The sequence below is a fragment of the Hemitrygon akajei genome, chromosome 21 (genome assembly GCF_048418815.1).
Source record: "Hemitrygon akajei chromosome 21, sHemAka1.3, whole genome shotgun sequence".
Taxonomy (NCBI): Eukaryota; Metazoa; Chordata; class Chondrichthyes; order Myliobatiformes; family Dasyatidae; genus Hemitrygon; species Hemitrygon akajei.
Genome location: NC_133144.1, coordinates 29,079,828 through 29,093,168, shown reverse-complemented (window position 1 = coordinate 29,093,168; position 13,341 = coordinate 29,079,828). Strand labels below are relative to the sequence as shown.

The following is a 13,341-nucleotide window of genomic DNA, read 5'->3' as shown; positions in this document are numbered from 1 at the left end:
TCCTGAATCTCCCAACTACAATATCTTCTTCACAATGGATACAGATGAGTATTCACTCAATACCTCACTAATGTCCTCCAAATCCATCTACAGACCATCACTTTGCTTCCTAATGGAGCCTACATTTTCTGCTGGTTATCCCTTTGCCCTAATGAAACTTGGTAAATATGTTGCAATAGTGTGTAGAATTGCTATTTTTCTTGTAGCTTAACTTTCCTGTGCTTGGTTGTATTTTTATATATATATATCTCAAGTTCTTTCTTAATTACAAAGTGAGAAGTCAAAGACAGGTTTATCGTCATATCCACAAACACGTGTGCACAGATGAAATGAAAATCTTGCAGCAGCATCACAGGCACGTAGTATCAGATACACCGCATTCACAAGAAAAACATAAATTTAACACAAATTATACAAATTCTTTACACAATTAGAACAATTATAAACAAAGTCTATTGTAGTAAAAAGTGGTCATAGTATTACCACACAGAGGTAGTGCAGTTTGTGCAGGTTAGTTCAAGAACCAAATGGCTGAAGACATGTAACTGTTCCTGAACCTGGTGATATGGGACTTCAGGCTTCTGTACCTCCTGCAAGAAGGTGGCATAGCCTGAATATTGAAGGAGTCTTTGATGACTGATGTTGGGACAAAATAGCATAAGTAGAGTTGGAAACCCCTGTTTATTTGTAATAATTCTTTTTATAAGGTTTGTAATTTTTACAAATTCATGTATTTTTACACTAACTGACAGAAAGCAGTATAGCAGCTAAACTAGCAGTTTATCACCTTTCTCATTGCTCATTGACTAAGTATTAGCACATTACCCAGGTGATGTAATTGTATTAATTATGTAACCTATTAATTAATTCATTCCTATCTAAGGAATTTTTTTTATCTATAGTAGTGATAGCTTTTTCTGAAGCACCATCTTTATTCCTTTGTCTCACACCCCTTAGCATTAATTCCCTCTTAGCATCGTTCCTCCACTATTTATTTGGTTTGCTTCATATTTGTATGTTTGTTTGTACTCTGAAATAAATTGAAATATTGGAATTAAGACTGCTCGTCATTGTTGACTTCTAGAAGAACCCCAAGGATCAGAAAATAAATGGAGATCGAACAGTAGGGAATGAGTATTGTAGCGAATTCCATCTCAGATCTGTACCACAAATGCATTGGGTGAAAATGTAAATTTAACAGATTTTGGGTTTGAATTATCCAGTCTATTTGCTATTTTAAGAAAAAGTAATGTAGATTTGCATCAAATTATTTGAATATCACTTTTGGCTATAAGCTGAATCTGCAAAAAGCAAATATTTTTGATGACCTCATTATGATGAAGGATATCCCACTCTGTTTTAGACGAATCAGGAACAAGCAAGTGCTCTGCAAATATAAAGCCACTTTAGCAACACATCATTGGTATTCCAACATCATACACACAATTAAACCTTAACCTCTGGACTGTCACAAAATAAAGCCTAGAATTTTACAATATTTTCATCTGTGGACTCCAGTATCTATCATCCAGCATTAGAGCAGGTCATCAAAATCATCACACAAACATAAAAAGGGCCAATTAAAAGCAACCCATAGAACTGATCCATAATATTTCCAGTGTTATTTAACACAAGTTTTTTTTTAATGTATAACCCAAATTCCTTTCTTCCCCTGGTGATTCTTGCTTCACTGAGTTCTTCCAGCAGGTTTTAAAAGTCTCCAGGGTTCCTATAGAATCCTAATGAACTTCATGATCTCTAATGGACAACTTTGCTTCTGCGTATCGGCCTTTAAGTTCATGAAGAAATTCTAATGACAGCTTTTCCCAGGGTGGAAATGGCTAATACCATTGAAGGTCAGTGGAAGAAAGCTGAGCAGAAATGTCAAAGGTAGTTTTTTTTTAACCCCAAGTGTGGTGTGTGTCTGGAATGCACTGCCAGGTGTGGTGATAGAGATAGATACATTGGGCACATTTAAGAAACTCTTAGCTAAGCACATGGATGAAAGAGAAATGAAGAGCTATGTGGGAGGGAAGGGCAAGATTAATTAAGGATTAGATTAAAAGAATGTCACAAATTAAGAGCCTGAACTGTGCTGTAGTGTTTTCTGTTCAATGTCCTATTTGATTTAAATTTCACATACTTCCCAGCACGATTAGGACTGAAATTTGGAGTTACCAGTAATTTGCACACTATGCTACAATTCTAGATCAGTATGAGTAACATGGATATGGAGTTTAAATCATCTATAGAATGCGGTCTCTTGCTACAATGCATTTGAAGTCTGCTCTTTTTTACTATTTTCTACTATTTCATATTCCCTTCAGGTGTGGTAGAAGGCAATTCAACCCATCACATCTGTTCCAACTCTGAGAGCAATCCCAGCAGAATCAGAGTCAGAATCTGGTTTAATATTTCCGGCATACAGTATATTGTGAAATTTGTTAACTTTATGGCAGCAGTACAATGAAAGATATGATAAATATTTTTAGAAACTGAATTACAGTAAGTACAGTATATGTCTATTAAATAGTTAAAATAAGTAGTGCAAAAAAAGCAAAAATAATAAATTAGTGACATAGTGTTCAAGGGTTCAATATCCATTTAGAAATCGGATGGCAGAGGGGAAAAAGCCATTTCTGAATCACTGAGTGAGCGCCTTTTGGCTTTTGTGGCTCCTTCTTGATGTAAGCAATGAGAAAGGGCATGCCCTAGGTGGTGGGAATCCTTAATGATGGACGTTTTCTTCCTAAGGCACCACTCCTTGAAGATGTCTTGGATATTATGGATTGTAAAACCCATGATGGAGCTGACTAATTTTACAAGTTTCTGCAGCTTACTTCAATCTTGTGCAGTATACCAGACAGTGATGCAGCCTGTCAGAATACTCTTCATGGTATATTTGTAGAAGTCTTCTGTTATTTGAATTGACAAACCATTTCTCCTCAAACTGAATGAAATATAGCCACTGTCTTGCCTTTTTTATAGCTGCATCAATATGTTGCGAACAGGCTAGGTCCTCAGAGATATTGACATCCAGGAACTTGAAATTGCTCACTCTCTCCACTTCTGAGCCCTCTATAAAGATTGGTTTATGTTTTCTTGTCTTACCCTTTTTAAAATCCACAATCAGCTCTTTGGTCTTGCTGACAGTGAGTGCAAGGTTCTTGCTGCGACACCACTCAACTAACCAGTATATCTCACTCCTGTTCGCACTTTCATCACCCTCTGAAACTCTGCCAACAATTGTTGTATCATCAGCAAATTCATAGATGGCATTTGAGCTGTGCCTAGCCACACAGACATGGGCATAGAGAGAGCAGAGCAGTGGGCTAAGCACACACCCCTGTGGTGCACCAGTGTTGATTGTTGGCGAGGTGGAGATGTTATTTCCAATCCGCACAGATTGTGGTCTTCCAGTTAGGAAGGTGAGGATCTAGATGCAGAGGGAGTTGCAGAGGCTTGGGTTTTGTAGCTTTTCAATCATGACTGTAGAAATGATTGTGTTAGATGAGCTATAGTCATTAAACAGCATCCTGACATAGGTATTTGCATTGTCCAGGTGATCCAGGGCCCCATGGAGAGCCATTGAGATCATGTCTGTTGTAGAAGGCAAATTGCAGTGGGTTCAGGTCCTTTCTGAGACAGGTGTTGATTCTAACCATGACCAAACTCTCAAAGCATTTCATCATCGTAGGTGTGAGTGCTACTGGGCAATAGTCGTTAAGACAGCTCACGCTGCTCTTCTTGGGCACTGGTATAATTGTTACCCTTTTGAAGCAGGTGGAAATTTCCGACCATAGCAATGAGAGATTGAAGTAGCGATGAGAGAATGTGTCTCGCTCCTCTACTTTTCTACTCTCTGCACTTACGACTTGACACTGCTCAAACGCCATCTATAAACTTGCTGATGAAAACACTGTTGTTGGCAGAATCGCAGATGGCGATGTTGCAGTGTACAGAAGAGAGATAGACTGGCTGGCTGAGTGGTCACAACAACAACCTTGCATTCAGTGTCAGCAACACCAAGGAATCAATTGTTCACTTCATGAAGGGGAGATCGGAAGAAAACATACCAGTCTTCATCGAGGGGTCAGCAGTGAAAAGGAAGAGCAGCTTCAAATCCTCGGACATCAACGTCTGAAAGGATCTATCCTGGCCCAATGTATTGAGGCAATCGCTAAGAAGGCGCGCCAGCAGCTATACTTTATTAGGAGTTTAAGCAGGTTTGGCATGTTACCAAAGACTCTAGCAAATTTCTACAGCTAAAAGAGGGACTGCAGAAGATTGTAGATTCAGCCAGCCCCATCACAGCACAAGCATCACCAACATCGAGGACACTTTCAAAAGGTGGTGCCTGAAGAAGGCGGAATCCATCAGAAAGGACCCACACCACCTAGAACTTCTTCTCATTATTAAAGAAGGTGGTTCAGGAGCCAGAAGACCCACACTCACTGTTTTAGGAACAGCTTCCTGACCTCTGTCATCAGAGTTTTGAATGGTCCACAAACACTACCACACTATTCCCCTTTTGCACTATTTTATGTATTGTAACTTCTAGTAATTTTATGTTTTGCAGTGTATTTCAGCCACAAAACAAGTTTCATGATGTATATCAGTGTTAATAAACCTGATTCTGCTTTGGAAATTTCCAATTAAGATTTTATCAACTCACCCTCTGTGCCAGGCATAGTTTAAGAAGGCTATTAACCTATCAACCAGCAGATTACTGGGATGTGGGAGGAAAATGAAGCACTGGGGGGAACCATGGAGTCAAGAGAGAAATGTGCAAATGCTGTGCTGACAGAATTGGAAGTCAGGATCCAATTCAGGCCACTGGAGCAGTGAGGCAGCAGTACTACCCGCTGCAGCACAGTGCAATTTCAAAGACGTTGGTGGACAGCTTTTGCATTTGTCATAGCATCAAACGTCACAGAACAAGACATTCTGACTGATTGTAGTCAACACAGTGGGCGTTTCGCACAGCTGAAGAGATTACAAGTGGTGCATTTGAAAAGGTACCCCATGCAAGGCTTATCGAGAGAGTAAGGAGGCATGGGATCCAAGGGGACATTACTTTGTGGATCCAGAACTGGCTTGCCCACAGAAGGCAAAGAGTGGTTCTAGACGGGTCATATTCTGCATGGAGGTCGGTCACCAGTGGAGTGCCTCAGGGATCTGTTCTGGGACCCTTACTCTTCGTGATTTTTATAAATGACCTGGATGAGGAAGTGGAGGGATGGGTTAGTAAATTCACTGATGACACAAAGGTTGGGGATGTTGTAGATAGTGTGGAGGGCTGTCAGAGATTACAGAGGAACATTGATAGGATGCAAAACTGGGCTGAGAAGTGGCAGGTGGAGTTCAACCCAGATAAGTGTGAAGTGGTTCATTTTGGTAGGTTAAATATGATGGCAGAATAAAGTATTAATGGTAAGACTCTTGGCAGTGTGGAGGATCAGAGGGATCTTGCGTTCCGAGTCCATAGGATGCTCAGGCTGCGCAGGTTGACTCTGTGGTTAAGAAGGTGTATGGTGTATTGGCCTTCATCAATCGTGGAATTGAATTTAGGAGCCAAGAGGTAATGTTGCAGCTATATACGACCATGGTCAGACCCCACTTTGAGTACTGTGCTCAGTTCTAGTCACCTCACTACAGGAAGGACGTGGAAGCCATAGAAATGGTGCAGAGGAGATTTACAAGGATGTTGCTTGGATTGGGGAGCATGCTTTATGAGAATCGGTTGAGTGAACTCGGCCTTTTCTCCTTGAAGCAAAGGAGGATGAGAGGTGATCTGATAGAGGCGTACAAGATGATGAGAGGCATTGATCATGTGGATAGTCAGAGGATTTTTCCCAGGGCTGAAATGGTTGCCATAAGAGGACACAGGTTTAAGGTGCTGGGGAGTAGGTACAGAAGTGATGTCAGGGGTAAGTTTTTTACTCAGAGAGTGGTGAGTGCGTGGAATGGGCTGCCGGCAACGGTGGTGGAGGTAGATATGATAGGGTCTTTTAAGATACTTTTAGATAGGTACATGGAGCTTAGTAAAATAGAGGGCTATAGGTAAGCCTAGTAATTTCTAAGGTAAGGACATGTTCAGCACAACTTTGTGGGCCGAAGGGCCTGTATTGTGCTGTAGGTTTTCTATGTATCAGAAAAATGGATTGGTCATTTAATACTACAATTCACTGAACTATTTCTATGTTGGGGATATAAACCTTTGGAACTCTCAACCTTAAAGGGGTATGGAGCTTCCATCACTGATTGCATTCAAACCAAAGATTAACACATTTTTGCATTTAAATGGAATCAAGAGATGTGTTGTGGATAGTGCAGGAAAATTCAGATGGAAGACCAGCCATGATCTTAAGGAATTTCAAAGTAGTCTTGAATGGCCAAGTGGCCATTCCTGCTCCTAGATCTAATGTTTTCATTACTCAGCTGGCTTGTTGGCATCAACTCAACTAATTGACGTTCTTTCTACAGCAGTCTAGCAAAGACTTCCTTTGCACATTAAAAGCTAAAGCTTTGGTTGGACTGCATTTGGAATATTGTGAGGTGTTCTGGGCATGGATTGTTTTGGACAGAGTGGACATGGAAAGGATGTTTCCATTAGTAGGAGAGTCTAAGATCTGAGGGCACAACCTCTAAATAAAAGGGACATCTCATTAAAACTGAGCTGAGAAGGAATTTCTTCAGCCAGAGAGTGATGAATCTGTGGAATTCATTGCCACAGAGGACTATGGAGGCCAAGTCATTATATGTATTTAAGGCAGAGATAATCTGGTTCTTGATTGGTAAGGGGTTAAAAAAATAGGGAGAAGGAGGGAGAATGTGGTTAAAAATATCAGCGACAGAGCAGACTCAGTGGGCCAAATTGTCTAATTCTGCTCCTATGTTGTATGGTCCCATATATCTGATTTCCTTTTAAATTATTGAATAGATTTCCACCACCCTTTGAAGCTGAGTATTTTTTAAAACATCCACCTCGCCATCTGTGAACCCAGTGCCTTTCCAGTGATTAATTCACTTTAGGTGTTGTCAGCAGTACACCGCAGACTCATCATCACATGACCAGTGCCACGGAATTACTTACCTGCACGCCATACAGAAATTCGTCAGAGTCATTGTCTCCATCAGAATCCTCATCGGTCCAGTACTGGCCTTTGATGTCCTAAAGGAAAGTCACAGATACATAAAGAATGTCTTATTGCACATAAACAATGAGGGTAAAGCTGGAAAAACCAAGAAATATTAAAGTTCATGAGTGTGAAGTCACTTTAAATAGTGAAACACTATTTGACCCCAGCATACTGCATTTCCAAAGGGCTAGTGATACATCAAGCGCATGGGGAGGTTAGACTACTTTCCCAAATGGAGGGAACCAAATTGGAAATCATTAGAGAGAAAGAGACAAAGAGCACAGAAAAAGGGCCTTCAGCCCACTGAGTCCATGCTGATCACTAACCCCTTATTTACAATACTCCAATTTTACTTTCATACACTCCCATCAACTTCCCTTCAATTCCACCACTTACCTACATTCTGGGGGCAACTTGCATTGGCCAATTAACCCACCAACCTGCATGTTTTGGAATATGGGAGGAGACCAGAGCACCCAATGAAAACCCACGTGGTCGCAGAATGTTTAAGCTCCAAATAGACAGCACCCAAACCTGGGTCTCTGGCACTGTGAAGCAGCGGCTCTACTGTGCCAACCTGTAAGGTTGGTTAATAAAAACATCAGGGCTCTTCACTTAAAAATAAACAACTGCACAACCAAGAAAGATAAAAATACTGTATTGAATGCCTAGACTAGATTTTTTTTTATATTCAACCACTCAGTATCAAGAGGATAACACAAAAGAAGTGAAGTATAGCCTAGTATTTTGACCCTGTGCCATTGATTAGTCCTAGATGTGTTCCCTTTCATCATGAGGCTGATATGGCTGAATGCTTAAGGGAAGTTGAATTCTCTTCTCAGAAATGAGAGTGCAAGAGTTAGAGACCTGACTCATAGACAAAACTCTTCGTGAGTCACCTCATTGGGTCAACTGAGTAACTTATCACAAGTAAACAGATAAGCTGGCAACTTGGAAATCCCTCTGATACCCAAGTCAAAGGCCAGGAGATACTAGAGACCTGCAGATGCTGTAATCTAGAAGAGCAAACGCAATGCTGGAGGAACTCAGCAGGTCAGGCAGCATCAGTGGAGGGAAAGGAACACCAGTACTCTGTAGGTGCTGGAAATTTTGATCAACATACTGCCCATAAAATGCTGGAGGAATTCAGCAAATTAGGCAACATCTATGGAGGGGATAAACAGTCAACATTTTGTGTCAAGACCCTTCATCAGGACTGGAAACGAAGGGATGGAAGCTAGACGAAAAGGTTGGAGGGTGGGGGATGGGGATGAGACGTATAAGCTGTCAAGTTATAGGTAAGTTCAGCTGAGGTGGACGGTAGGTAAATGGGTGAGGAGGGGAGATGGAGTAAGAAGCCAGGTGACGATAGGTGAAAGCAGCAAAGAGCTGTAAAAGAACAAATCTAACAGGAGAGGACAATGAACCATGGTAGAAAAGAAAGTAGGAAGAGACGCATCATCTGGATGGATCTCCACCAAAACCATCAACTGTCTATTTCCCTCCATAGATGCTGCTTGCCCTGCGGAGTTCTTCCAGCATCTCATGTGTTGACCTCATTGGCAATATGTGTGGCATCCATTAATACTTTTTCTATTATTTTTTTTTAATAAATTTCTACAACAGAAAAAAACCCAAAAAATGGAGATTTATACAGTGCAAAACAAACGTGTTTAACATACAATTCATAACAATACAGAAAAAGCACCTAAAATTAAATCATATGAAGTTAGTATCCTCCCCACCCTCCCACTACAAAACTCCAAGCCAACCATTGCAATGTAAAGAAAAGTTAATCAGAGCGTTCGTTACCACAGAGCTGTAAATATAAAAAAGTATAATGCCTACTCCCTAAACTATAATGTATCTCACATCAGAAAAAAACGTAAAACTTAACCAGAAAAAAAAGCTGAAAGTAAGGGATTGTAATACAAAAAAAGGACAAACCTTTAATCTAAAGAGGAATTGTGAAAGTATTCAAGAAAAGGTCCCCACACTTTATGAAACTTTATGTCCGAATTAAGAAGTGAATAATAAATCTTTTCAAGGTCTAAGCAGGACATAATGTCTCTAAGCCATTGAACATGAGTGGGTGGGGAAACATCTCTCTACCTAAGAAGAACTTAGCCAAAAGCAATGCAAAAGATAATGTTCGACTCAAATGCATGTCAACTTCACCCAAGGGTGCCAAAAAGAGCAATTAAAGGCTTAGGTTCTAAATGACAATTAAGAATATGAATAAAGTTTTAAAAAATCTTCAAAATTTCTCCAAACAGGCCCAAAACATATGAATAAGAGAAGTCTCGCCCCCTTTACACTTATCAGAAAAGGGACTAATATCAGGATAAAACCGCGATAATTTAGTTTTAGACGTATGAGCCCTTTGTACAACTTTGAACTGCAGAAGGCAGTGGCGAGCACATAAAGAGGTTGAGCTAACTGATTCAAGAATTGAATCTCAAACCTCATCAGAGAGAGAAACATTTAAATCATATAACCATATAAACATATAACAATTACAGCATGGAAACAGGCCATCTTGGCCCTTCTAGTCCATGTCGAACGCTTACACTCACCTAGTCCCACCAACCCCCTGCACTCAGCCCATAACCCTCCATTCCTTTCCTGTCTATATACCTATCCAATTTTACTTTAAATGACAATATCGAACCTGCCTCTACCACTTCTACTGGAAGGTCGTTCCACACAACTACTCTCTGAGTAAAGAAGTTCCCCCTCGTGTTACCCCTAAACCTTTGCCCCCTAACTCTCAACTCATGTCCTCTTGTTTGAATCTCCCCTACACTAATGGAAAAAGCCTATCCATGTCAACTCTATCTATCCCCCTCATAATTTTAAATACCTCTATCAAGTCCCCCCTCAACCTTCTATGCTCCAAAGAATAAAGACCTAACTTTCTCTGTAACTTAGGTGCTGAAATCCAGGTAACATTCTAGTAAATCTTCTCTGTACTCTCTCTATTTTGTTGACATCTTTCCTATAATTCGGCAACCAGAACTGTACACAATACTCCAAATTTGGCCTTACCAATGCCTTGTACAATTTTAACATTGCATCCCAACTCCTATACTCAATGCTCTGATTTATAAAGACCAGCATACCAAAAGCTTTCTTCATCACCCTATCCACATGAGATTCCACCTTCAGGGAACTATGCACCATTATTCCTAGATCACTCTGTTCTACTGTATTCTTCAATGCCCTACCATTTATGTCCTATTTTGATCAATCCTACCAAACTGTAGCACCTCAAACTAATCAGCATTAAACTCCATCTGCCATCTTTCAGCCCACTCTTCTAACTGGCCTAAATCTCTCTGCAAGCTTTGAAAACTTACTTCATTATCAACAATGCCACCTATCTAAGTATCATCTGCATACTTACTAATCCAATTTACCACCCCATCATCCAGATCATTAATGTATATGACAAACAACATTGGACCCAGTACAGATCCCTGAGGCACACCACTAGTCCCCAGCTTCCAACCTGACAAACAGTTATCCACCACTACTCTCTGGCATCTCCCATCCAGCCACTGTTGAATCCATTTTACTATTTCAATATTAATACCTAACTATTGAACCTTCCTAACTAACCTTCCGTGTGGAACCTTGTCAAAGGCCTTGCTGAAGTCCATATAGACAACATCCGCTGCTTTACCCTCATCGACTTTCCTAGTAACCTCTTCAAAAAATTCAGTAAGATTTTTCAAACATGCTCTTCCACGCACAAATCCATGTTGACTGTTCCTAATTAGATCCTGTCTAACCAGATAATTATATATACCATCACTAAGAATACTTTTCATTAATTTACCCACCACTGACGTCAAACTTACAGGCCTATAATTGCTAGGTTTACTCTTAGAACCCTTTTTAAACAATGGACAACATGAGCAATATGCCAATCCTCCAACACCATCCCCATTTCTAACGACATTTGAAATATTTCTGTCAGAGCCCCTGCTATTTCAACACTATCTTCCCTCTACGTCCTAGGGCATATCCTGTCAGGATCCAGAGATTTATCCACTTTTATATTCCTTAAAGGCGCCAGTATTTCCTCCTCTTCAATCATCATATTTTCCATAACTTCCCTACTTGTTTTCCTTACCTTACATAATTCAATATCCTTCTCCTTAGTCAATACTGAAAAAAAGAAATTGTTCAAAATCTCCCCCATCTCTTTTGGCTCCACACATAGCTGTCCATTCTGATTCTCTAAGGGACCGATTTTATCCCTCACTATCCTTTTGCTATTAATATAACTGTAGAAACCCTTTGGATTTATTTTCACCTTACTTGCCAAAGCAACCTCGCATCTTCTTTTAGTTTTTCTAATTTCTTTCTTAAGATTCTTCTTACATTCTTTATATTCCTCAAGCTCCTCATTTACTCCATGCTGCCTATATTTATTGTAGATATTTCTCTTTTCCCGAACCAAGTTTCCAATATCCCTTGAAAACCATGGCTCTCTCAAACTTTTAACCTTTCCTTTCAACCTAACAGGAACAATACTCCCAGGCAGTTCTGATTTTATCGAAGGGGGCACACCTCAAGGTTACTAACTTATCACGAATAGTAGATATTAAACCTTTGCCCAATGGGTTTATACAAAGAAACAAGTCCACAACATTTTTCTCAGGCATCTCAGGAAAGTTTGATATTAAAGAGTTAATAAAATGTCTAATTTGAAGATGTCTAAAGAAATGAGTATTAGATAGGTTAAACTTTGCAGACAGTTGTTCAAAAGTTGCAAAACCATTGTCAATGAAAAGAGCTTCAAAGCGCCTAATGCCCTTTCTGTACCAGTCATGAAATGTTAAGTCTTGCATAGAAGGTCGAAAAAGATGGTTATGTAAAATAGGAGCTGAAGGAGAGAAACAGTGAAGGCCATTATATTTTTTGAACTGAGCCATATTCTCAAAGTATGTCTAATAAGAGGATTAACAATTAGTCTAGGCAAATGACAAGGAAGTGTGGATTCAAGAAGTGCAGAAAAGGAAAAATCCTTACTGGAATTCAACTCCATTGCCACCCATTTTGGGCAGTCAGGCTGATTATGAAAGAAAGACCAAAAAGTAAGACAATGAATATTGGCTACCCAGTAATATAAACGAAAATTGGGCAAGGCCATACCACCTTCCCTTTTGGGATTTTGAAGGTGAACTTTATTAAGTCTGGAACGTTTTCCCTTCCATAGATAGGACAAAATAATAGAATCTAATAAATCAATAAAAGCTTTAGAAATAAAAATTGGTAAAGATTGAAATAAGTATAAAAATTTAGGAAGGATATACATTTTAACAACATTAATTTGACCTACCAGAGACATGGACAGGGGTTACCACTGTGCCAAACTCTGTTTTGTAGAATTTAAAGGATTAGTAAAATTTTCTCAAAAAAGACTCTTAAAGTTCCTTGTTACTATAATGCCGAGGTAAGTAAATTTATTATTTACTACTTTAAAATGGAGGTCAAGAAATTCTAATATATGTGCTTCTCCATTAATTGGAAAGAGTTCGCTCTTATGTTAGTAAAGTTTGTACCCGGAAAGCTGGCTAAATTTATTAAGATGTAAAAACATTGGGGGTAAGGAAGTAGTCGGATTTGATATAAAAAGTAAAAGATCATTGGCATAAAGAGAAACTTTATGCTCAACATCCCCCCCCCCCCCAATCCCCATAATCCCCATCAATTCAGCACAGCTATGAAATGCAATTGCCAGTGGCTCCAAGGCCAGATCAAAAAGTAAGAGACTTAAGGGACACCCTTGTCAGGTGCCACGTTTAAGACTAAAGGGCTGGGATTGCTGAGAGTTAGCCAAAACAGAAGCAGTGGGACATGAATATTGCAATTTAATCCATGTAATAAAACTTTGCCCAAAATCAAATTTTTCTAAAACCGCATAAAGATAATTCCACTGCACATCAAGAGAAATGACACATTCAAGAATCCCAGTTGAGGGTGAATATAAGATATTTAATAGACGTCATATATTAGAAAAAGGGAGGCGATTTTTAATAAAACCACTTTGATCTTCAGAAATAATGAGGGTACAATGTTCTCCAATCTACAAGCCAAAACTTTAACAACAACATTTAACAAAGAAATTGGCCTATACGAAGAGCACTCTGTTGGATCTTTACCTAAAAGAATGATACTTGCCTCATTA

At 39.5% G+C, this 13,341-nt stretch overlaps 1 protein-coding gene across 6 annotated transcripts in view; it reads right to left on the bottom strand.

The window, feature by feature from the left end:
• Nucleotides 1-13,341, bottom strand: part of LOC140714179 (protein mono-ADP-ribosyltransferase PARP6) — a 157,881-nt gene that overhangs the window by 103,214 nt on the left and 41,326 nt on the right. For all 6 annotated transcript variants that reach the window (XM_073025057.1, XM_073025058.1, XM_073025060.1 and 3 more), the window contains exon 4: nucleotides 7,097-7,174. In XM_073025057.1, coding sequence (XP_072881158.1) covers nucleotides 7,097-7,174 — 78 coding nt within the window. The remainder of the gene's footprint in view (nucleotides 1-7,096; nucleotides 7,175-13,341) is intronic.